This window comes from Taudactylus pleione, unplaced genomic scaffold (genome assembly GCF_031769625.1).
Source record: "Taudactylus pleione unplaced genomic scaffold, aTauple2 ptg000021l, whole genome shotgun sequence".
NCBI lineage: Eukaryota > Metazoa > Chordata > Amphibia > Anura > Myobatrachidae > Taudactylus > Taudactylus pleione.
The window spans coordinates 14,512,381-14,535,793 of record NW_028284423.1 but is presented as its reverse complement, the minus strand read 5'-3'; the positions used below and the strand labels follow the sequence as shown (position 1 = coordinate 14,535,793).

The 23,413-nt window shown below is 38.4% G+C and overlaps 1 protein-coding gene across 1 annotated transcript in view; it reads right to left on the bottom strand.

Moving 5' to 3' along the window:
- Positions 1–23,413, bottom strand: part of GALNTL6 (polypeptide N-acetylgalactosaminyltransferase like 6) — a 1,410,303-nt gene that overhangs the window by 1,060,292 nt on the left and 326,598 nt on the right. The window contains exon 2 of the mRNA XM_088448140.1: positions 11,134–11,242. Coding sequence (XP_088304266.1) covers positions 11,134–11,242 — 109 coding nt within the window. The remainder of the gene's footprint in view (positions 1–11,133; positions 11,243–23,413) is intronic.

Below are 23,413 nucleotides of genomic sequence, written 5' to 3'. Positions count from 1 at the left end.
AACACAATCCATTCCCAGTACACTGCTTCATTTACAGAAAGCAAATTTTAAAGGGACAATATTATATATTTTTTTAAATTTGTCCCCTTGATATTTTCGGCCTTGAAAATATCTGCACAGAGGGCAGGATTCAGAGGTGGACGTAATGCCTATGCCGCATGCAATTGGCCGATGCTTTAAGTCTGAGCCTGCATCTGAGTCGCACTGTGCATATGTCCCAATGGTTACTGCCGGGGGACGCAGAGTGAATTTGGACTCAATAGCCCTGGATTTCAGTGGGTGCTCCTGGGATATAACAGGGCAATATTTAGATAGATGGTAGCACGTTGTGGGGTGTATCGCTGACAACAACTACGTCTTTTCCCACAGTAGCGCAGACACAAGACTCCATGGTTAGATGGAGAAGCTGCACCTGCCATCCGGCTGAAGTAAGCTTTGATGGTGCAACCAATGTGCAGTGAAGATGGATTAGCTCCGCAGCTAGTGTGCAACTCAGTAGGGAGATCATTGGTCATTATCACTCTCCAAGGCTTAGTACATAGACCTCACAGTGAGGTAAAGAAAATCCCTGTAAATGTCCTTAGACCCAAAATAACACAATGGGCCTAATTCAGAGGTACAGACTATGTCGATGGCAGAGACAAGGGGCCAATATTTTCAGTCTGCTCATGCGTCTAAGCCGCACTGCACATGAGTTCTGATGGTTACCGCCGGGAGCCGCAGAATTAATTCGGACACAGGGAGAGGCAAATTCAGTGGGTGTTTCTGGGTGGTAACAGGGGTTGGCTAGCCACACACAGATGTGACGTGGTCAGTGACTACGTCTATTGCCGCTGTTGCACTGATAACTGCGGCATTGTTCAGATGTAGATTCTGCGCCTGAATATGGCTGGTACAATATCTGATGGCATGTTCGGCTGATAGTGTTTCTTAATGGGCACAGTGACAAATTAGCACCACAGCTGGTGGGCATCACTGTGTGAATCCCATCGACTGTGGCATTAGCAGAAGAACGCAGTCACACTGTAGTAAAAGACAATGTCACAACTGCAATAGTGTGCACCTCTGAATCAGGTTCAGTATCCCAGATGATGTGTTTACTAAGAGTAAAATATGAAGTAACTGGTTAAATTTGCATTTACTGTTAGTCTAGTTACAGCTAATGCTTTGTTTTTGAAGACTACTGTTATAATGAGAGAGTTGATGGCAGCTGATGCAATGGAAGGAGATATGTTTTTCTCTAGACATACTTAAATATACTTGAAGTGCATGGGTTGCACAGTAATTATTTAGAAGTACCATTTATAATCCACTTGTACTTAGTAATTGTGCTTTAATATTCCCTCCATTGTGATTTATACTTGGAATTTAAGTTGTGAAACTCCCACATGGATTTAAGGTATGCAAACATGTGTAATAATATGAGGACTGTAATACAGAGATTGAACATTAATCATAGAAGAAATAAAGACAGGACATGGTGCTCATGTAGACTTGGAGGAATTTGCCCCTCATTTTCCCGTACGTAAACAGGCAAACACAAAAGCATGTACATGCATATGCTCAGTCTAACACATTTCACGATGCTCTCACACACTTACACATGTTATAGCAAGCCTGGCAATAAACACAAATGTTATAGCAATCCTGGCAATAGAGGGGCACTAGGGGGACACATGAGCTTCTGAGGAGCACAGTCACTCAGATTCCCAGTGCCATACAGAACCAGTGTTCCCTAGTGATGGCAGGAACTGAGCGGTTTCTGCAGGATGAGGTATGGCCAATATGATGTGGATTTCACAATCTAATCACTGACAACATAGCACACATCTCCTCAATTCAAAAGTATAGAAGGAGGAGACTCAGACTTTGGTGCCATTATGTCACTGTTCCAGCCAGAAAGGCCTTGTTGCACTTATCAGCTTCATGAAGTTAACTTTTATGAAGACAGCTTTCTAACAGAGATTCCCCAGGGATCATGTAAGGTAGAGACTTTTCACCAGTGAGCCCACTATCCAATGAGGAGAGTGGGCACAAGAGCCCTGAGATGAGTAGGAGATTGGTGAATTGGGGGCACAGTGTGACATACTGTACAATGTTAACACTGTGTAGCATACAATGTGTACCAGGGACACAGTGTGATATATAATATAATCATTTTGCTTCTGGAAAATTAAAAAGGCTCTTATAATTTGCAATGCTATGTGAGCAATTTACAGTAAATCATGGTTATATTTTAGCCCCAATAAACTTTGCATTCTCTCTTATTTCAACTCTGTACATAACAGGGAGAGATGGACTGACTCCAAGATTTCTTCATAGGGATGTTTCTTGGTAGGGTTAGCAGTGCATTATCCTATTTGTACCCAATCTAATAAAAAAGTGATATATACACTAGAAAATGAGTGTCTTATTAATAAATGCAAGTGATATTTACCATATAAAATTAAAAGTAAATACAAATTAAATTCAAATAAAAGAAAAACAAAAATGAATTATTTTCCCTTTTATAAATTAAATTAGACTTTTTCTACCACACCGAAAATGGAAATCTCAATTAACTGAATAGATGGTCATAACTCTATGTAATATAGCAGCCACAATAATGAATCATCAGCTAATGTGTCCAAACCTCAATCAGAAGTGGTTAGTTAGTTCTGCAGATTATCATCATTATTGTGTCTCATTGCACCAGCCCTCCAGCACCCACAAGAGAATAAGCATCCTGAAAGGTTCCACACTTTACAAAGTACATAAACAAAAAAGTGACTTACCGTACAATACAATACAAGCAGGACAAGGACATGGATACTACACATTGCTACATTGGCAACCATAACACCCAAATAAACAACAGAGCATAAGCAACACAGTTTTAGGTGCCCTAGTGGGAAGTAAGAAGTAGATGAAAATAAAGTAAGGAGAAGCACAAGAGGGTAGAGGGCCCTAATCACAAGAGCTTATATTCTAAAAGGGAGGGGCAACAAACAGACGTAACACAGATGGAGTAGAAAGGGAGGAAGGAGCATGTAGCAGCAAATTAGGATGAGAGCTGGAAAGCATTGATGAAGTAGTGGGTCTTGAGAGCCCGTTTGAAGGATTGTATAGAGGTGGAGAGTCTGATGGGGAGAGGGAAAGAGTTCCACGGGAGTGGGAGGAAGTAATCAGTTGGTATGAGAAGTGGCGTGCATTTGTTGAATGAAGAGGGCGGGCAGGATAATGAAGGGAGATGAGTTCAAAGATGAACTGTAAATGGGAGATGAATGGGTGAGGGCTTTGTAAGAGAGTGTGAGAAACTTGAATTGGGTTCTGAAGGGGAAAGGGAGCCAGTGGAGGGCTTGTAGGAGAGGGGAGGCGATGTAGAGCATTTGGAGAGAAAGATGAGTTGAGCGGCAGCACTGAGGACAGACTGGAGAGGAGAGAGATGGGAGTTGGGGAGGACAGATAGGAGGAGGTTACAGTAGTCCAATCTGGAGATGACCAGTGAGTGTATTAGTGGTTTAGAAGCATCATGGGTGAGAAAGTGTCTGATCCTGGAAATATTTTTGAGATGGAAATGACAGGACTGTGAAAGGTTCTGGATATGTGGTTTGAAGGAGAGGGAGGAGTCCAGGATAACTCCAAGACAGTGCACTTTGGGGCTAGAGGAGATAGTTGTGCCATCAATTAATAAGGATATAGTGGGAAGTGAGGTTATGTGGGAGGGTGGAAAGACGATCAGCTCTGTCTTAGACATATTAAGTTTAAGAAATCGCTGGGACATCCAGGAAGATATAGCAGAGAGACAGTTGGAGATACGAGTGAGGAGAGAGGGGGAGAGGTCAGGGGAGGAAAGGTAGATCTGAGTATCATCAGCATAGAAATGATAATGGTGGTCAAAATAGCTGATGAGTTCACCTAGAGAGGATGTATAGAGAGAAAATAGGAGTGGTCCAAGAACAGAACCTTGGGGAACACTTACTGTAAGAGGATGTGGTGGGGAAGAGGAGTCAGAGAAGGATCAATCAGAGAGGCAGGAGGACAGCCAGGATAGGGCAGTGTCACGTAGACCAAGGGAGTGAAAAATTTGCAGCAGGAGAGGGTGGTCCACAGTGTCGAAAGCAGCAGAGAGGTCAAGAAGAATGAGTAGAGAGTAGTGGCCCTTGGATTTGGCAGCAAGGAGGTCATTGTTGACTTTTGTGAGGGCAGTTTCAGTGGAGAGGAAAGAAAGGAAGCCAGACTGAAAAGGGTCAAGGAGGGAGTGGGAGGAAAGAAAGGTGGTGAAGTGGTTGTAAACAATACACTCAAGGAGTTTGGAGGAAAAAGGGAGAAGAGAGATGGTTCAGTAGTTGGAGAGAGTGCTCAGATCAAGGGTAGGTTTTTAAGAATGGAGGAGACAAGGGCATGTTTGAATGCAGAATGTACAGTGCCAGATGAGAGGGAGAGATTGAGAAGGTGGGCAAGAAAGATGTATATGTTTCTATATTAAGGTCTATTGTACTGCAGGAGCGTTTAGAGGGGGTGGGAGTGGTTACTAATTACATGGACTCAGGCTTGATGGAGAGGCCTGGCTCCATCCTGCCCCTCTCTTACCTGCCAGCAGCAGCAGCCTGTGTCTCCCCAGCCTAGCACACACAGCATAGAAAATGCTATATTTTCTATATTTTAGTTGGCATGGCCATACATCCTTACATTAGGTCATGTCCCTAAAAAGTACCTGGGGCTTGGAACAGCTCGGAACAGCCCTGTGAATATGCTCTTAGTATACTAACTGTGCATTGTTCCTTCTCTCCATTATTATGCCTCTCCAGTCTTAAGGAGTTGTAAGTGTAAAATGCAACAAATATGCATATGGGCTTATGTTTAGCCAACTGTGGTGGATTTGCATAATTTACACAACAGATGTTTATCCAACTTTTTATGGGTTCCTCTATCTCTTATGTGGCCCTCCAATCCACATCATTATATATAAATATATATATATATATCCACATTTATAGTCATTTGTGCTTTGTGGATTCTTAATTATAATGTAAAATCCTTCCTGCAATTTATAATTACTGTGTTATAAATGACCCTTGATTAATGTAGTTAACCACATTAGCAAGAGGTCTCTATATATTGGTCAAATGCATCAACTTCTGTTCAAGAATTAATTAGCAAGGTTTTTCAAATCTATTTTCTGAGACTTGCATTGAACAGAATTAATTAAGACTGCATCTGCTATTACAGCATATGAGCTTATTTAGTGATTTTTTTTTTCCTGCCGGGACACGTGGTCCCCTAACAAACAGAAAACAAAGCAATGGGGATTTGCGTTCATGCTGTGTAGATTTTCGTCTCAACTTATTTCCCAATGGGATACAATCTGCATTGTGTATAAACTCCCTTGTTTTTTACAGCTCACTGAGAAATCTTAACTTAAAGGAGAATAAAGCAAACATAATCTTCATATAGAAATACCAAAGTATTATGGTTTCCAAGTAAAAAATGCAGGTTGAATTATTATTCTGTATATGAATATACATATGTATAATAGTAGTGAAATATAAACATGTGCATATAGCAATACAATACAAAATAATAACAACACTAGCTAGAAAAGCATGCACACATGTAAACATTGTCATTTGTCATTTGTTTATTTTGTAATTGACTTATTTTGCTTTAGGACACAGTCTTTCCAATCGAAGAACTGCAGGTAATAAAACTGATGTGACTTTAATTAGCAGTGACAACTCTAATCCTAAGAATACAGATAGAAAGCTTGCCTTTGGTGGAATGGTAGATAGAAGATTACAACAGCCCTGTGTTGGGAATTAGATTTGACCTGAGATATAAATGACAGTGTGTGTATTGAACTGGGGTCTTGGGATATGGTCCAGGATTATAAAGAAAAGAACATCAAACAAACACAGAGATTACTGGCCACCAGATGATTTACAATCAAGCAACAGTGTACGTCATTCTTTTTATACATCATTTGTATTTTGCTTTTAGAATTTCTCTTTAATAAGATAAAATAAATAAATATTTTAGAGTGGTTTATGGATTATATAGAACATCAATAACTAGATATGTGTATTTAATCAGAAAATCATATTACAGTAACACTGTACAAATAATAACACAAAAAAGCCGATGCAAAGGTGAACGCGAGATTGCAGTTATAACTCCATGCACAGAACTAAATGTACGAGTATATATTTGGCAGTATATTTCACAGAGTTGTACATATCTCTGCGTCTAAAGGCTTGGTTTCATAGCAGTCATCACAATCAATGCACACTTGTGTCAGTACTCATCATTAGTCCAATGGATATTATTATTTTATTATTACCAGTTATTTGTATAGCGCACACTTATTCCACAGCGCTTTTACAGAGATAATATTTGTCCATTCACATAGATATGTCTGAAAACAGGTGCTGCTATGCTTACACTCCGCTCTGCATAGCCCGCAGTTCTATCAAACCACCCTTACTGATTGTAACCTACATGGGAATGCCCCATTACCAACTAGTTATGCAGAGTCAGCCTCAAGTTCAGAAGTCATTTGATTGCATATAACTCAGCATCATCTTTAGTTGCAAGATTCTTCTGTAAAACTGACTATTACTTTGGCTCCAAAATTGGGGATTGAATTTATCACGCAATAAACGACCAATAGAATCAGATGTGCAATAATTAAGTCTAGAAATACAACTAATGAATCAATCAAAACAGCTAGCATCTACCACCCCTTCAACTATTGGACCAAATAAGCACATCATGCTGAGAAAGGCAGCAGTTGTATATAAAAAGAAAGACTTAGTGCAAGCCATGCATGGTGAGAAGAGCTAAGGAATTTACCATAACCCTAAAGCTGGCCACACATCTAAAGATTATCTGTCCAACCAGCCAACTTGTTGATTGGTTGGAATGAAACTGTGGTAAGGGATGAAAGCAAATGACAATCAGCAATTTGCTCCCAAACGCCAGAAAATGGACAAAAACTTCTGTTTGAACAAATTGTTTAGATCAAACATTTAACAAACTTGTCTAACGTCATTTTCATCTGTTTTCTGGCATTTAGGAGCACATTGCTGATCATCATTTACTCCCATCCGTTACCAGATTTTCATTCCAACCAATTAACAAGTTGGCTGGTTGGATGTAAGTTGGTCTAGTGTGTGGCCAGCTTAAGAGTGTTCCGCTAAAGCCGCTTACTGGTTCCTCACATGAAGATTGACCTCAATCAACAGTAGCAGGCTGTTATGAGCCACCGCTGTGGCTAGCAATCTCTATGGCTTCACAGCCTGTTGGGCCTGGCTTTTACTAGCAACCAGTATATTTCCTCTTTATGTGCAGCTACTCAGCTGCAGTACAATTATGGAACATGTCTCTGTGTGTGCAGTTACTCAGCTGCAGTATAAATTATGAGCCTGTCTCTGTGTGTGCAGCTACTCAGCTGCAGTGTGATGAATTGCAAGGGGCTTATCGCTCTTCTGGGATCAGATTGGTTTCTTCAATAGTTAAAGCACAGTCAGCGCTCTGGTGCCTCGTCGGTTGTAGCTTCAGTTTGTCTGAGGTTACCCACTCTGCTGTGGTTGTTGGTGGATTTTCTTGCAGTTTCTGTAAGCTTCCTGCCCTTGTTCCTGTCTTGCCGGTCTTTGCTGAATCCCAGCCGAATCTAGCCTTGCCTGGTCCTGCTACCTTTCTCCAGCCCCAGTACCCTGCCTTGTCTGCTGTATTGTCAGCATCCATTTTCCATTTCAGCTCATTCCCAGCTCATCTAGTCCCACGCTACTCCTTGTTCCTGCATTAAGTCCTGCTGCATCTTAGTACCAGGTAAACTTACAGTACTTCACCCGGGAAGGGCGGCTGTTATAGGTGGGGCTTATTCTAGTTTATATTAGTGAGAACTTATTTCCCGGCTCCATTGGGCTTCACTACTTGTTATGCATTAATTAACAGAAAGATGATCATGTATCCCATATTGCATTGTTACAGAGTGATACTAATCATTTGGACCAGATGTACAGTTGGTCCCAGAATCAAATTATCATTTCCTCCATTTACATCTCTGAACTCTTGAAAGGCTGCATGTTCAATTAATAAGGATCTTTAGTACTGTTGTATTCAGTTTATATACTACGTCACATCTTTAGAGAGTATGTTATCTGCAGTGATTTATGCTGTTCTTATTGATATGCTATTTGATTCATGGGAGCTTTTCATAATAGTTTAATATTATTTTGATTAGAATAAACATTGTTTGATGTACGCTGATCTTGCACTACACTATTGTTTTAATATACAGTACAACTACTGGTTTTCTCAGTGCTACAGACCATGATTCTGCAAGACCCTTTGGCACTACCTGTCCACACTGTGTACCAGACCCATAATATGCTTACAGACCACACTTTTGCCTGCTGCTTTGTTATTGCATGCTTGTGTTGTGTATCAGACCCCTGGAGCTGTCCCTGACTTTCCTACTGCCATTTTTGCTTAAACTTCCACTGGACTTGGAACTATTTTAAGCCACACTCATTATTTGTTCCATATGACTCAGTTTGCCAGCATAATGCTATCTGCTAACCATCTGTACCATCAGTACAACTATAAAAACACCTTTGTATCACAGCATATCTAATGTCTGGGTTGTTTCCTTGCCCCTGCCATATAACCTGTAATACGAATCATCTGATATTAGTAAATTCCCTAGCATGAAATACACCTTACCAGGAGAAAAAGATCCCGATTATGAATTTCCTTCCACCATTTGTAACAGCATTTGAAAACGTCATTGATGATCCTCACCGCTCAACCACCTTGGCTAACTCACTAATCTTCAACAAATTGCTCACTCTGTGCTACAATATACAGTTGAGTTTAGACACTAGGGGCCAAATGTAATAGGGTGAGAGTTTAGAAAAGTGAGAGTTTCTGACACTTTTTAAACTTTACCAATGTAATAGAGTCCAAAAACAAAGTAACAGAGCGAACTTGCATGTTTTTTTAGACTTAAAAAACTCTCACAATTTAAAATCTCATTCAGATGTTTTCCCATTTTGAAGATAAAACTCAACCAATGTGAGAGTTTACTGCTAAACTCTCACATTTTCTAAACTCTCACCCTATTACATTTGGCCCTTGATGTTAGATACAGAATGGAATATGGCATTAGTATCAGAGTAGCCTTAATGATGGTATTAAGGATGAACTGGATCATATGGATCCACATCCAGGCCTCAAAGAATTCATGAGCCACTGCATAGCCATAGACTCATGTCTCAGCAAATTGAAGAGTGCAAAACACAGCACTCCATTACCTCCCTAAATGATCCTGTTGTGTTTAGACTCCATGTGCCTACATGAGAAACTCAGAATTCACAGCCTATGCAGATTGGAGTGGTAGAGGGTCCACTTTCCTCTCAAGAAAGAGGATCCCTGCTCACTGAATGTGCTTTACAAAAAAAGATGTCCAATTGTTAGTCATATACTGCACAGAAAAATGCTACTCTATTGTCAATCATAGACCTTTTGCCAGCCTTCCCAATTGTTATCCATATAATATACTGAGATTACCCAGAATCAAACAAGTATTTCACTTTTCTGATCCACGCCATTGCCATTTCTCCTCCCCCCAGCCCTATTTGAGTCCCGGTGAACATTTTGTGGTGCACATTCATGCTATCTGGAGATCCAAGGACTATTCAAGGGCACCATTGCATATGCCTGAATGACCATAAATGACTGCGAGGAGGAAACACTATATAGAGGCTCCAGGGATTATCATTATAAAGGAACCCACCACTGTGAAGCAGGCATTACTTCTGTAATCACTAGTCAATAGCCAGTGTGAAAGCTGCAGTGCTGAAAAATTGGGAACCTTAGAGCGGAAACCTTTTATCTCCATCAGCTCTGTACATGGGTGGAAGGCATTTTATCTTAAATTCTTAAAGTATGGACTGTTCTACTAGTTGATTCATCATCCATAGAGTTGTTCTGGAATTCCCATTAAATATAGTATGATTTATTGCAAGATGTATGTGGTCTTTTCTTTATACAGTGCCAATTCCTGACATTTTAATACATGCTGTTTTCCCATTACATGCAGGTAAACTGTTGCCTGCTGTTTTGTGTTCTGCAAGTATTTGCTAGTTTTCTAATATTAATTGCACAGAATGATCAAAAAGATCCATGCTTCAAGCAGGAAAATAGCAGTTTTCTGTACTATATTCCATGTGAATAAGTAAATAATATCTCTACGGGAATTTCCTGTTGCAACTGAACACTTCATCATACTACATATTCCCAGATCCACACTACAGATAGCACAATGAAACATCCCAGTGGGCAGCATTTGTTTCTTGTTTAAAATTACAAGGTTAAATTTTGTATTCATTTATGCCTCAGAATATTATCTATTCACTGTCGCATTTGACAAAGGATTAATATAAACTCTCAAAGAGACATAGAATATAGAACACTAAGCTGGATACCAACCTTCAAAAGGAAAATTTACTTTTCATATTCATTTTGTTTTCCTTTAAAACCAACAAAGATCTATAAAATTGAATTGGCAAGATTCAAACAGACATTTTCCAAGGCACAGAAGATTAAAGTAGAAAACCCACCATACAGGCAAGTAATATTTGCTAAAATGTAATATTTTAGCAAATATAACTTGTCAGCGAATGCCTGTCTACTAATATCAGCTATACATTTTATATATATATATATATATATATACACATTAGTATCAAAACGTTGGTATTTACTCTGCATCCTAGTCACCATCATGTGTTTTATATATATATATATATATATATATATATATATTTATATATATATATATCTCATGACACATCATATGAAAGCCAGTTGATCTTATGGGCAGTGTAGACACAAACCTGAAAGCTTTAGCTTAAAATACATGTTATTTTGATTTCATTACACTTCAATTGTTTACTATAAGTTGAATAAACTTGCTCTATCAAAGTTTTTGCCATCCACTACTTCTGCCAGGTGAATTGAGCTTATCTGCATGTTTTCGGAGCATATTAAGTGTGGATGATCTTTTTTTTTTGCAAGCAAGCCTAATGTTTAATGCTTAATAGACCGGAGCTTATTCCACTGAAATGGAAATGTGATAAATTTTCCTACCTGAGCGCAGCGTGTCCTTCTGAATGCTGTCATAGTCATGCCAATCCTTCCTTCTAAGACCATCTGTCCATGTGTAAAGCTGAGCATCACTAAGTCCAAGAGAAAATGCCTACATGGAATAAGAAGACATTGAGAATTATATGAGATACAACAGAATTATTATGACATAAAATAGGTGTCTATTTTTTTGTAGTGCATTATTTAGTTATATCCATGAATATCATGTTTCATATTTCTGTTGATAATTAAGGAAAAAAGTAATTACTTTTATAAAATAAACACCTGCTACCTTTTGAAGTTCATTCGATTTTTTTCTTTTTTTTTACATCAGGGTGGTGCCAGATTCTAGTATGTTCTCTTTAAAGAATACTCAGTAATTCCTGTCTATGTTTAAAAGGGGTCTAGGTGACGAAGGTAACTTATAGGGAGTTTACTGAAGTGCAAGCCAGGTATCTGGCTAAGCACAATTTAACCCCTAGGTAGGGGGTTGTCCCCCTTTTAAGACATCTTGGTTGCTATTATAAGTTATAGTTTTAAATTATGTTATTATTAGAGATGTGCAGGTCCGGTTCTCAGAGAACCGACAACCGAATTTAAGGGTTCCAAGTCGATCCAAGTCTGAGTTCGGAATCATTTGGGGTACACATGCGGATTTTCCTGCGGTTCAGAACTTGGTTTTAAAAACCAAACTCAGGGTTTGGATTGTATGATAACAGGTAAAAATTACTTAATTTTAGCTGTTTTTTTTTTTTAAATACAGATCCAAAACTAAAACCAAAACAGGGTGGTTTTGCAAAACCAAAACCAAAACACGAAGATGGTTACGGATCCAAAACATGGGGGTCAGCACACATCTCTAGTTATTGACAATTCAGGTTTGAGTGGTGTGTTTTAGTTTATTTATATATAGTTGTTTCCTGGCAGTTCCCTCTCTTTTCTTCTGGAAATCCCACCCTCCCTCCCTGTTTTGTTTAGGTTTTTATTAGTTGTTTGTGAGTTCGATGAGTTTCTGGTGGCGGTAAAAGTGATGCATGTTTTTTCTGTAACATTATTTAGCTTAGGGTGTGCGCTCAGTTTTTATGATGGCCAAAATCAACTTGTCTACTGGGAATTAACACAATCCTGTCTGGATGTATTATTTGAGTTGTACACCAATGTGTGAATTGTATGAGTGAATTATGAATTGTTGTTTTGTCATCCGTTCTTGGTCCATCCCCATACTAACTTTAATGCACCCAATAAAAGAAAAAACTAAATGTATTCAATTTGTCAAATAAATTTGATCTCAATTGGAAATGCCAACTCCTGTGTTTGTGTCTTTATTTTATTTATATGTTTGAGTTAAACATCTATAAGTTTAAAAGGGGTCTAGATAAAGGAGGTAACTAATAGGGAATTTAATGTCTGTACCATTACCCTTTCTTTTATTTGATAGTTGCTATATATAACTTGAGCCTACCTTAACAGATGTACAGTATATGTGTGCAGCCGAAGATCACTAGATGTTCAGTAGCTTATCACTGCTAATTAGAGCTGTACCTATGTCTCTTCTAAATCAATGCTAAACCAATAATGAATTTCACCATTATTCCACATCTATATTAGTACTGTCGATATTGATATTCTGTACATATTGGTAAATGAAAACTAAAAAACTCCATACTGATTTTGCCTGATCTGTTTATATCTTTATATTTTATATCCATCATTGTCTTTTAGAAATCAGGGCTTTGCACTATTTCTCATCCTGTATTTCTGACTGGTCTTCCTGTATACAGATAGCTGGCTTTATTGCCTCGCCATTTACTCTCTCTGTTGGTATAACAATTCCCCTTTAATTCTGGTATCCTCTTGGACATTGGTTATCCGATTCTGGCTGTGTATTAACTCCCTTTGGATTTTAGTATTATTCGTGTGTAGAGGATTTGTGAATCTACCACTGCTCTTCAAACCTCCTCTTTCCTGCAATTGTATTACTGAAGGTCTTGCAGCTATTTCCTCTTGTATGTACTCTTGCACCTAAAACTCAATCTGTTTTCAGTTGTTCCACTGCCTAATAAAACCACCACTGTAGAAAATGCTACAATTTATCTGGATCCTCCAGCTACCCTCCCTACTCTTCAATACTCACAAACAGCTATTTTCTTTTTGGAAACCATAATTATCTATTCATCTACAAAAACTGAAAGGGTGTGAATTATTTATCAAATATGTCAACAGCTACCATTGCCATTTTTGCTATAGACACTGTTTTTGGTATTCACTGGAGATTGGTAACATCCCAAGGGAAGTAACCCATTGGCTCCCACACGTCCTTCTAGATCGAATCTTTCTTCAACCTCTGTTATTTTTTAAAATTGTGTCAATTACCAGATGATGGAAACAGAGCACTGCCAGAAACATGTCGAAAACATTGGGAAATGGATGTCTATGGAGTGTAGTGTTTTTGCACAGAGATTCCTCATCATCCATGCATAAATAATACTAAAAAATACAATCGGCAGAATCTGATATTTTGGAATTTAAGAGGAAACAAATATACAAGGTACTGTATATACTGTATGGTGAGGTGGGAGAACCAGCATTGAGGACACTGAAAGCCATCATCAAGACAGAATAACACTGCAAAATAGTGCTTTTAAATACATTCCTTACTATGCACAGATTATGCACCTAAACAAGTGGGGTGCAGTTTTGGAATGATTATAGCGTATTTTCTGCAGACACACTAGATTTAAGGTTGCATTATTTTTTATATAAATATACTTTAGCTCAAAATATGATAAGATAAAATGTAGTGTACAAATGCATATTTGGACATACTAAAATTGGCAACTTTTAAGTTCAACACACAATCCCCCCTTTTATAGTTATTTTGTTCAGAGACTATGTGGCTCAAAACACACAATTTAAAAACCAATTTTGGACTGAATCCCAAATCTTTTCTTAACATGACCTACAAAAACTGTCATGAAAGACTTATATTCATAGAAATCCAAACTTTTCCTTAATGTTTTATGCAGACATGGGAATATTATTTTACATACAGGACACATTAAAGTCTATAGCTAATATTATGTTAAACTGTGTTTCCTCCGAGTTTACAGACAGAAATCTATGAAATGACCTTTTTTATACAGTTTTCTATATACATGATTAATGGTGCCTGGAAAGCGAAGGTTTAAATGAATACACATCTTTTATTCTGCATCTGCAAAATCGAATCTATATACATGAAGTTAAATTCAAAGTTCTAATTCCCAGTCTGCGGTAATCAGTGCACATAAAAATTATAAAAATCAATTGTTCATGGAAGAACAAATGTGAAATTGCTTGCTAGTAAGTAATTATAAACAACTGAATAATTACAGACATATATTCCTTAATAGGTATTTTCTGTATGCTGCAAATTGTTAGTTTGTCCTATTAAAGTTATTAATTTACTCTATCAATGGAGATCTCAACTATATAGAGATATTGTATGAGGCTTTATTAGTGTGTATTACCTGCAAAGCTAGAGAGGGCACTACAGGCTTATAAGAACATATCAATGTAATTAGGTGAAACACAATAGTTATCTAATTTACATTAGTGTGAGAGTTCTTTGTGCTTTAATTTAAATAGAAAATCATATATTTAATTATATAGCAAATCTGAATATGTTAATTCTTTTGGAAGCTTAAATGTATGTACACTTGTGTTCACTGTATAAATCTGGATTAATGTTCCTGCTACTGTAAAATATAAGGATATTAAAAGTCCGGAATATGTTGACCATATAAGCTTAACTCCCAACATTAAAGGTGAGTAGATCAGACAGGGGGTCAGTTCACAGAAGGGGCATTGCCAAGCTCTGTTTGGCTTGCACTAGGCTGCATTTTATAACCTTCTGTTTCACCTTCTATCACTCTTTCACTATTGCATACACCATTGGTGGGTTCATGCTGCACTCATCCATCACTGCTTTTCTATGCAGAACAGCAGTGAATAGACATATATGCCCAGCGGATCTGTGACCAAAGTAATGCAGTCCTGATCCTGATGGTGGGACAGAGCCCTCCAATCTTCACTGTCAAATCGAAATCAGTGAAGATTGAGCATAGTCTTGGAGGATTTATCAGTATCTCAGACATGTTGGATGGTGTGGCAGTTAAGATCTCCACGACTTTCTGAATGTCCTGGTCTATTTTAGGCAGTGCAAAGGAACACCAAGGTGAATTGGATTCACAATCTTTTTTGGTACAAGGACTGGCACACTACTAAAGGTCTTAGATGATGCTTGAAGCATGTTCTGAATATTCACATGGCTCAATTTTAGAAGAGGTCACATCAGGAAGTTCTAGCTGCAGTCCAGCCAGGCTAGTTGGGCAGGCTGGAAGTCATTTTAGAAGAGGTTCAGCTAGTAGTGACCCAAGTAGAAAGGAGTAGTTGCAGGCAGTAGGCTGCAAAGAGTTGAGCAGGCTGGGAGGAGTTCCATGCTAGATGTATAGTGGTCATTAGTGTGTCTGTGGGCTGAGGCAGTGGCTATTATTTCTATGGCCATATTAGAACTAGAATTGTGGGGGCAGAATTTTGTGTGTGATTGGAAAAGTATGGGTGCCCAATTGCAAGAGAGAGCAAGCATAGGGGAAGGGGGTGTAAGGGCAGGGGGCTGTATCTAGTGTGGCAGATCCCCAATTGGTAAGTGGACTAGGCTGGAACAATAGCCTCAAGTAGTATGAATGCCATGGCTTTCATTACTGTGGATGCTGGAGCCAGAACATTCAAAACATCTGGGTGCCAGTTGGGTGGATGATGGAGCAACCCTAGATTGAAAAATAGTTCCAGAAGTTTTTTATTCTGTTGTTTATCCTGTTTGTTTTTTTAGAATCTATTGCCTATGCAAATCTTTATATGACATTTGTTTTAATTGTTTCTGCATATCCCTTAATCATTGGGAATATTTTTCTCATATTAAACTTCTTTAACAAGCTTCGTCTCTTTCATTCTTATCAAATTAAATTTGCCTGTGATTTAGGCTAATCAACACTACAGTAATAGAGGTTGTGTACTAGAGGTTATTAGAGTTTACTATTTGGAGTAAGTAGCTCCTAAAACAAATTTAGAGTTGGCAGATATTGAAAATGAATAGTTAGTATGTGAGATAACGGGGAGTACAATCTTTTTTAGACAGGTCACGCGGTTGGGTGTTTTGTTTATTAGCTCACATAACTGAGGCTCAAGTGAGTGTTGTTCATGACAAGTTAATGAGGCTGATGATAGAAATCTTTTAAAACTGAGTCCATTAACTTTGGCAATACAGGTGTTCCCTAAAAAGCTGTAATTGTGGACATATGCACAGTTGTAACTCTTGCAAGCTATATATTGATTTGCTCATGTAGTATATAGACCAAATTTATGTTAGGCATGCATGATTTTAACAATATATATTGCTTGTGAAATAAGAATAAGCTATTAGGTTTCAATGACACTTAAACAAACATAACTATTACAGTACATTGCATACAACTTTCCAGCTGCCATAAGAAAATTAACCTTTTGCTACTAACACACACACACAAAAACATTACATATGCATGAGAAATGAGGAAAGCACCTATCATCATCAATGGTGCATTCACAGTCATCAAATCACAAGTTGTTTGCTAGTCCAGGCAACCATCATTATCATCATCATGTATTTGCACTTCCCATCGAACACTAGCAAACAATACAATGTGTCTTTGTGCCAGACAGGTCATGCTTAAAATTGCACAAACAGGCCTTTATTGTGCTTATGTTAGAAGACCGAATCTTACACCTATTAAGGGGGAGATTAGCACTGCCAATAACAATACCTCTCCACACCTCTACCCTCGCCACTCCCCCCCCACACACACACTAGATAGACCTGTATGTTCTTTTCTGCTGTTCAGTTTTATGTTTTATGTTTCTATGTCAAATCCTGCAGAAAAATCTGTTAAGCCACAATTACACACTTCTTGCATGCTTCTTGTATTTTGCCAATTTCAATAAAGAAAAATTATCTTTTCCACCATTTGATGATGGTGATGGTAATTCCAATAGTACTTTTACATACCATGTAGTATGAGTTATTTCACCTGGTTCAATTAGTTAACTCATTCATTAATAGATGTTACTGCAGTAGGAAAATAAATATGAACAGTGAGAATAGACCATTATGCATAAAGTGACCCTCATTTATAAATGCATGTGAGTCCATTTGCTCCTTGTAAAGATGCACTTTGATATTCTGTGCATTCTTTATAAGTTACACTTAGAGTAGAATAGAATTCAAATCTGCTGCTCCTTGTATCTATACAGATGGGACATATACGTTCATTAACAGCTTGAACACACAAGTGTAGCACTAATCCTACAGATCCTATACATGCTACATAACTACATTTCTTTAGCTATGGATCTTAGGAAAGTATACTTTGTGCTTACATTAACCCAGTTGAAAATGTGTGTTGTTGATGATGAATACACTATCAGTTCCAATCTGTACAGTGTTTGTTTTTAAATAAACCATTCACCCATACAAATAACTAACCTTAAGCTGGCTTTCGATAATGCAGGGTATAACAAGAGTGATTTTACACTGCTGAAGTGGTAACCACCACAAGGTTAGGACAGATTGGACTGACCAAACTATAAACAGTCTCAGCCCAGGAATGGAATCCTTAGTAGGACCCACAGAGATTTAGTGAGTGGTTCCCTCCTAGAGCCAACAAGTCCTATGTTTCTCAACACCATTGGAGCAGTGGGTACCAGTGAAATACTAATTGCATATAGACTGCTTAAGTGGCAATTATACCACAGCTGTGGTCATAGCAATTATAAGACTGCATGCTACAACTAGCCCTGGCAACCATTAACTATTTGTGCATGATGTGCCTTTCAATATTATAAACACCAGAACATGTGTGGTATGTAGCGGTTTGGGCCAGTAAAAAAAATTCTGAAAGTGGCTTCATGTAGGTAGGACCAGATGAACTGTAGGCAATGCCAACACAAAAGTCAGCTTAGAAGCACACCATTATCTCTAGTCACATTGATAGTAGTTGAGGCCAGTGCAATGTGCAATGGTAGACAAGATCACAACAATGGTAGATATTTTAGGTATCTATATACAATACAGAGAGCATACCACCAACTGGTATATAATACAAAGAGCATTCCAGTGATCAATGCACAATATGGAGAGCATTCATGTGACCACCATACTATACAGAGAACATTCCAGTGACTGCCATTCAATGCAAATAGGATCATAGTGTCCACCATATAATACATAGAACAAAAAACATCCCAATATACAATACAATAAGCGGTTTGTGACCCTCACACAATACAAAGAGTATCCCAGTAACTGCCATCAAATACAGGGAGAATCCAAGTTACAAGCATACAATACAGAAAGCTTCCTAGTGACCCCCATAATAGACATAGATAATCCTGTTATTGCTGTACAATAAAAAGAGCATTTATGTGACAACATATAATACAGTGAGAACCTTAGTGACTGCTATACAATGCATAGGGTATACCATTAAATAATGAAAGCATTCATGTGCTACAATACAATGCAGAGAGCATCCCAGTGACCACAGTAAAATACAGAGAGCATTCCCTTTACTCCATACAAATCAGTTACCAACATATCATCATAGTGACTGCTATACAATAAAGAAAGCATCACACAGAGAACCACAAAAATGCAGAGATCATTTCAATGTCCTCATAACATAGGGAGAATCCTAATGACTGCCATACATTCCAGTGACCTCTATTCATTACATTAAGCATCTTAGTGACTACTATAAAATCCAGAGAGCATCCCAGTGAATGCCATACAATATGGAGAGTATCCCAGTTACAGTGTATAATACACACAGAATCATAGTAACTGACATGCAAAACAAAGAGCAGTCCAGTGACAAACACCATGTACCATACAAGGAGCATCCTAGTCATTCCATATAATACAGAGAGCATCTTAATGACAGCCTATCATTCCTCAATACTAATTAACCCCTTCTCAAAAATCATAAAAGGAGCACCCCATCCACTCTAAAATGTATTAAATAAAGTTTTGTAACAGTCAGCAAATCACAAGCAGATTTTCCACACAATGGCCAATCACACTTGGGACAAAGTCTCTGGAGGTCAATTTTTTCTAGTTTATAAATTGTGGAATAACAGGTCTGTAGCATATGGGTGCTTACCTGTGTTTCTCCCATGCTTACCTATATGTCTACTATGTGTCTCCAGTCTTGGCTGTGTCTTTATTAGTGACCCCTGCCTGTTTTTTTGTTTTGTTTATGTTCCTAGCTTGTTCTCCCATCCTCATGCACCGTTTGTTTGTTTGTTTGTTTGAGAGAGAGAGAGAGAGAGAGAGAGAGAGAGAGAGAGAGAGAGAGAGAGAGAAAAAAAAAACTTTTCATCCAGAGAGTGTGAGTGGGCTGAGTATTTACATTTCCTTTCCTTATATATATTTGCTGTGTATATATCACCATTGCCCAACATTGGTGACAAGTATTTAATGATTATTATGTTAATTTACGGTGTAATACAGCGACAAATCTATATTAACTGTTCACAGTTAAAAGTATTGATACTTTTAATTATATGGGTGTCACAGTAGCTTGTTGTGCCGATTCCAGTTGAACTGTTTTTTTAAATCTCCAGCTGCCTGGCTCAGGCCAGACAACCAGGGATTTGAACAGTGAGTCATATACTGTTAAAAAGCATATAATATACAACAGTCATTCATAACTTTTTAGCCATCCTCAAAAAAATGCTGTAACTATTGTATGCTAGGGCAAAAGGATAATCTTTTATGATATGTGACAAGCAGACTATTTCCTATAGCAAATCTTACCATTTATTTCCAGGTGTGACATTTGTTACACCTGGCAGGTGACTTGGCGTTCCATGTTTAAGTTTAGGGTAGTCCTCAAGGAACTGACCAAGTGCTGTATTACATGCAGCGTCTGCCTTGCTGTTTGATTCCTGCATTAACCTGAAGCCCAGTGGAATGTGAAACTGATAACGTACATCTTGGATTCAGAGGATCTGTTTCCTCTAGAGAAGATTTAACAGCTGGTTCAATTATAAAAATGCACAAAGTTCAAAAAATGAGCCAACTGCATACAAAAGATTTGCTTGATTATTTTGCTCAATTTTGCTAAGAACCAAATGAAAGGATTAACATGCACCAGGTAGTTAGCTGTGGAGCACATTTGTTGCAGATGGAGTCTTTTAATGGTGATTGCGGATTCGCACCTGTCTCAGGTTAAGTCCATAGCAAATCATCCATAGTCTACTGATCTTAGAAATATTTCTCAAATGCAAATATCCCTCAGCATTCGGCAGCCTCAGAGCTTTACAGATTTATACAGCCCAGCAGGAAATCATGTCAGGGAGTTATGTGTACTTAGAGACAGAAAAGGAACGCTTTCAAAGTTGACAAAAAAAATATACAGTATATATATTTTAGTATTTTTTTTTAAGTGTTAACTTTAACTAGGAACAAATAGGATATATTTATTAAGGTTTTAACAAAATACATCAAAGTGTAAATTTATTTCATTACTTCAATAATGAAGTGAACCTTTACTAACCACTATTTTGTTCAGAACAGTGTAATGCAAATACAAATTAAATTGTAAAAAAGGAAAGAATTTATTGTGCCATGGATACAATTGGTGATCTAGAAAGTTAATGTCATGGTTGTCTATGTAAAATTCTATTAATAAAGAATACTGGATATATTGAGATTAATACCGCACAGAAGTAATATAACCACAACGGTTCCATTTTGCAGGAAAGTTTGCGATACTGACCCAATATTTAGATATTTTTAAATCAAGTCACAAATATTTTTAATAATTATTGAAATATATGGGTTACCAGCCCACATAAAGACATAGGGGTATATTTACTAAAGTGAGAGTTTTTAGAAGTAGAGATGTTGCCCAGAGCAAACAATCAGATTGTACTTAACATTTAACTGGCACCTTCTAGAAGATAAGAGCTAAAATCTGATTAGTTGCTATGGGCAACATCTCCAATTCTAAAAACTCTAATTTTAGTATAATATACCCCATCATATTCTATACTTGAGGGAACAGAAAGCCTCAGTCTTTTTCCATGAACACCGTGTTTAAGTACTTATAAATCAGTCTTTCACAAATGTAAGAAAGTGGTGATGTTCGTATAGGAACAAGTCAACTAGGATTAATCTTTTGAATACAACGATGATAGTAAAAAAAGGGTCTGATTCTGAGATTTAGGAAATGCCAATATTTTTGCACATGGAGCAATTATTTGCTTTTATGCATGCGCAAAAGCTGCACTGAGCACGTGCAACGATTGCAACGCGATTATGCCTGTACAGAGGAGCCACTCACAAAGTAAGTGACAGGTAGTCAAAGTTTGGGGGTGGTAACAGGGGGATGGTTAAAAAAACACAGGCGTGTTTAACCATTTAAACGCCGTTTCATGGACATGCATAAATTAGGCACTGCGATCTCCTTCACAGCATGAGAGCTCTCTACGTGTCAGGAGATCTACAGAACTTGAGTCTGGTCAGACTTGACTCACTTGCCGCCAGACTGCCTGATGTGCATAGATGCTACCGATGTTTACGCTGTCTCACATCTTCAGATGGATATGAGACGGCAGCAGTGGGCATCCCTATCCCCGGCTGTGCTTTGGAAGGCATTAGCATATTTTAGCAACAGTGAGAGAATGCAATTGCATTAGCTTAGATCTCGGAATCAGACCCTTTATGTACATACAACATTTTATAGACCCATATGTCTCTTTCATAAATTTTCGTTAAATTACGTCTTCTTATCCAACAGTTTTATTGGCTAGAGGGAAGGCACTTGGCTAATACGATATTGTTTTTCTACAATAAATCTCATCTCTTCTTATAGTATATAAAGTATATATATATATATATATATATATATATATAGAGAGAGAGAGAGAGAGAGAAAGAGAGAGAGATACAGTAGATTATATGTATATATATATATATATATACATGTGTGTGTGTGTATGTATATATATATATACATATATATATATATATATATATATATAAACTAGCTGGAGTACCCTGCCTTGCCCGGGATTTTAAGAATGTTTATTTACACATCATCCTCCAACAAACCTCTCCTTAGGCAGGCCTCACGAAAAGTGTGACAAACTTCCCCATCCACAATCCTAAGATCTTTGAAGGAAGTAGGACCTGTAACAGTGTAAAGTAAACTTCGGAGATGGAAGCATTCAAAATTTGTCGGATGTACAGTGTAAACACGGCCAAGAGCTTCTGTTGCTCTGATACCAGGATGACTGTGTACTTCCTGGTTGCTGGATCGCAATATGAAATGCACAGCAACTACTTCCAGTTCCTTGGGCAGCTGTTTCCGGCATTCAGGGTCTCCACGGTGTATAAGATTCATCCAATCAGTTTTACCCTTCAGGGGCTGACAAAGGAATGAACTGGAAGTAGCCTCTATGCTTCCATAGTGCAGTACAGCAACCAAGGAGGTAGACAAAAAAGTTTGGTCGCCACTGTTGAGACCATCTAGTTGTGTAAGCTGAAGCATGAGCAAGTATACATAAAAATTTGTGCTGCAGAGCTGCGTTTTTGCATCCCAGTATATTTATTATTAACAGGTTCTTATACAGTGAAGCATATTCCGTTGCGCTTTACAATTGTAGTTGCCATCTTTATGGGCCTGACTGTAAATCAGATGGATCTCTCCTCATGGATGCAGATATCAATTTTTACCATATTCAGACTCATAAAAAGCCTGGCTTAATATCAATAGTGGTTCCTCAGTGCAGGTTTGCTGACTGTGTCGGCAGTGCAGGGGTCTTCTCAATGCAGGGTGCCGGCGATGTCGGCAGTGCGGGGGTGCCAGCACTGTCCTTAGTGCAGGTTTGCTGACTGTGTTGGCAGTGCAAGGGTGTTCTCAATGCAGGGTACCAGCGGTGTCCTCAGTGCATGTGTGCTGAAAGTGTTGGCAGAGCAGGGGTGCTGGTGGTGTCCTCAGTGTGGGAGTGCTGGCAGTGTCGGCAGTGTGGGGGTCACTAAGGGTGTCCTGAGTATGCGGGGCAGCATTGCAGGGGTGTCGACAGTGTCGGCAGTGGTGGTGTCAGCAGTGGAGAATGCTGCCAGCGGAGTTGCCGGCAGTGTCTGCAGCGTGGGGTGCAAGTGGTGTCAGGCAGCGAGGGATGGTGGGCGCCATCTTCTTTT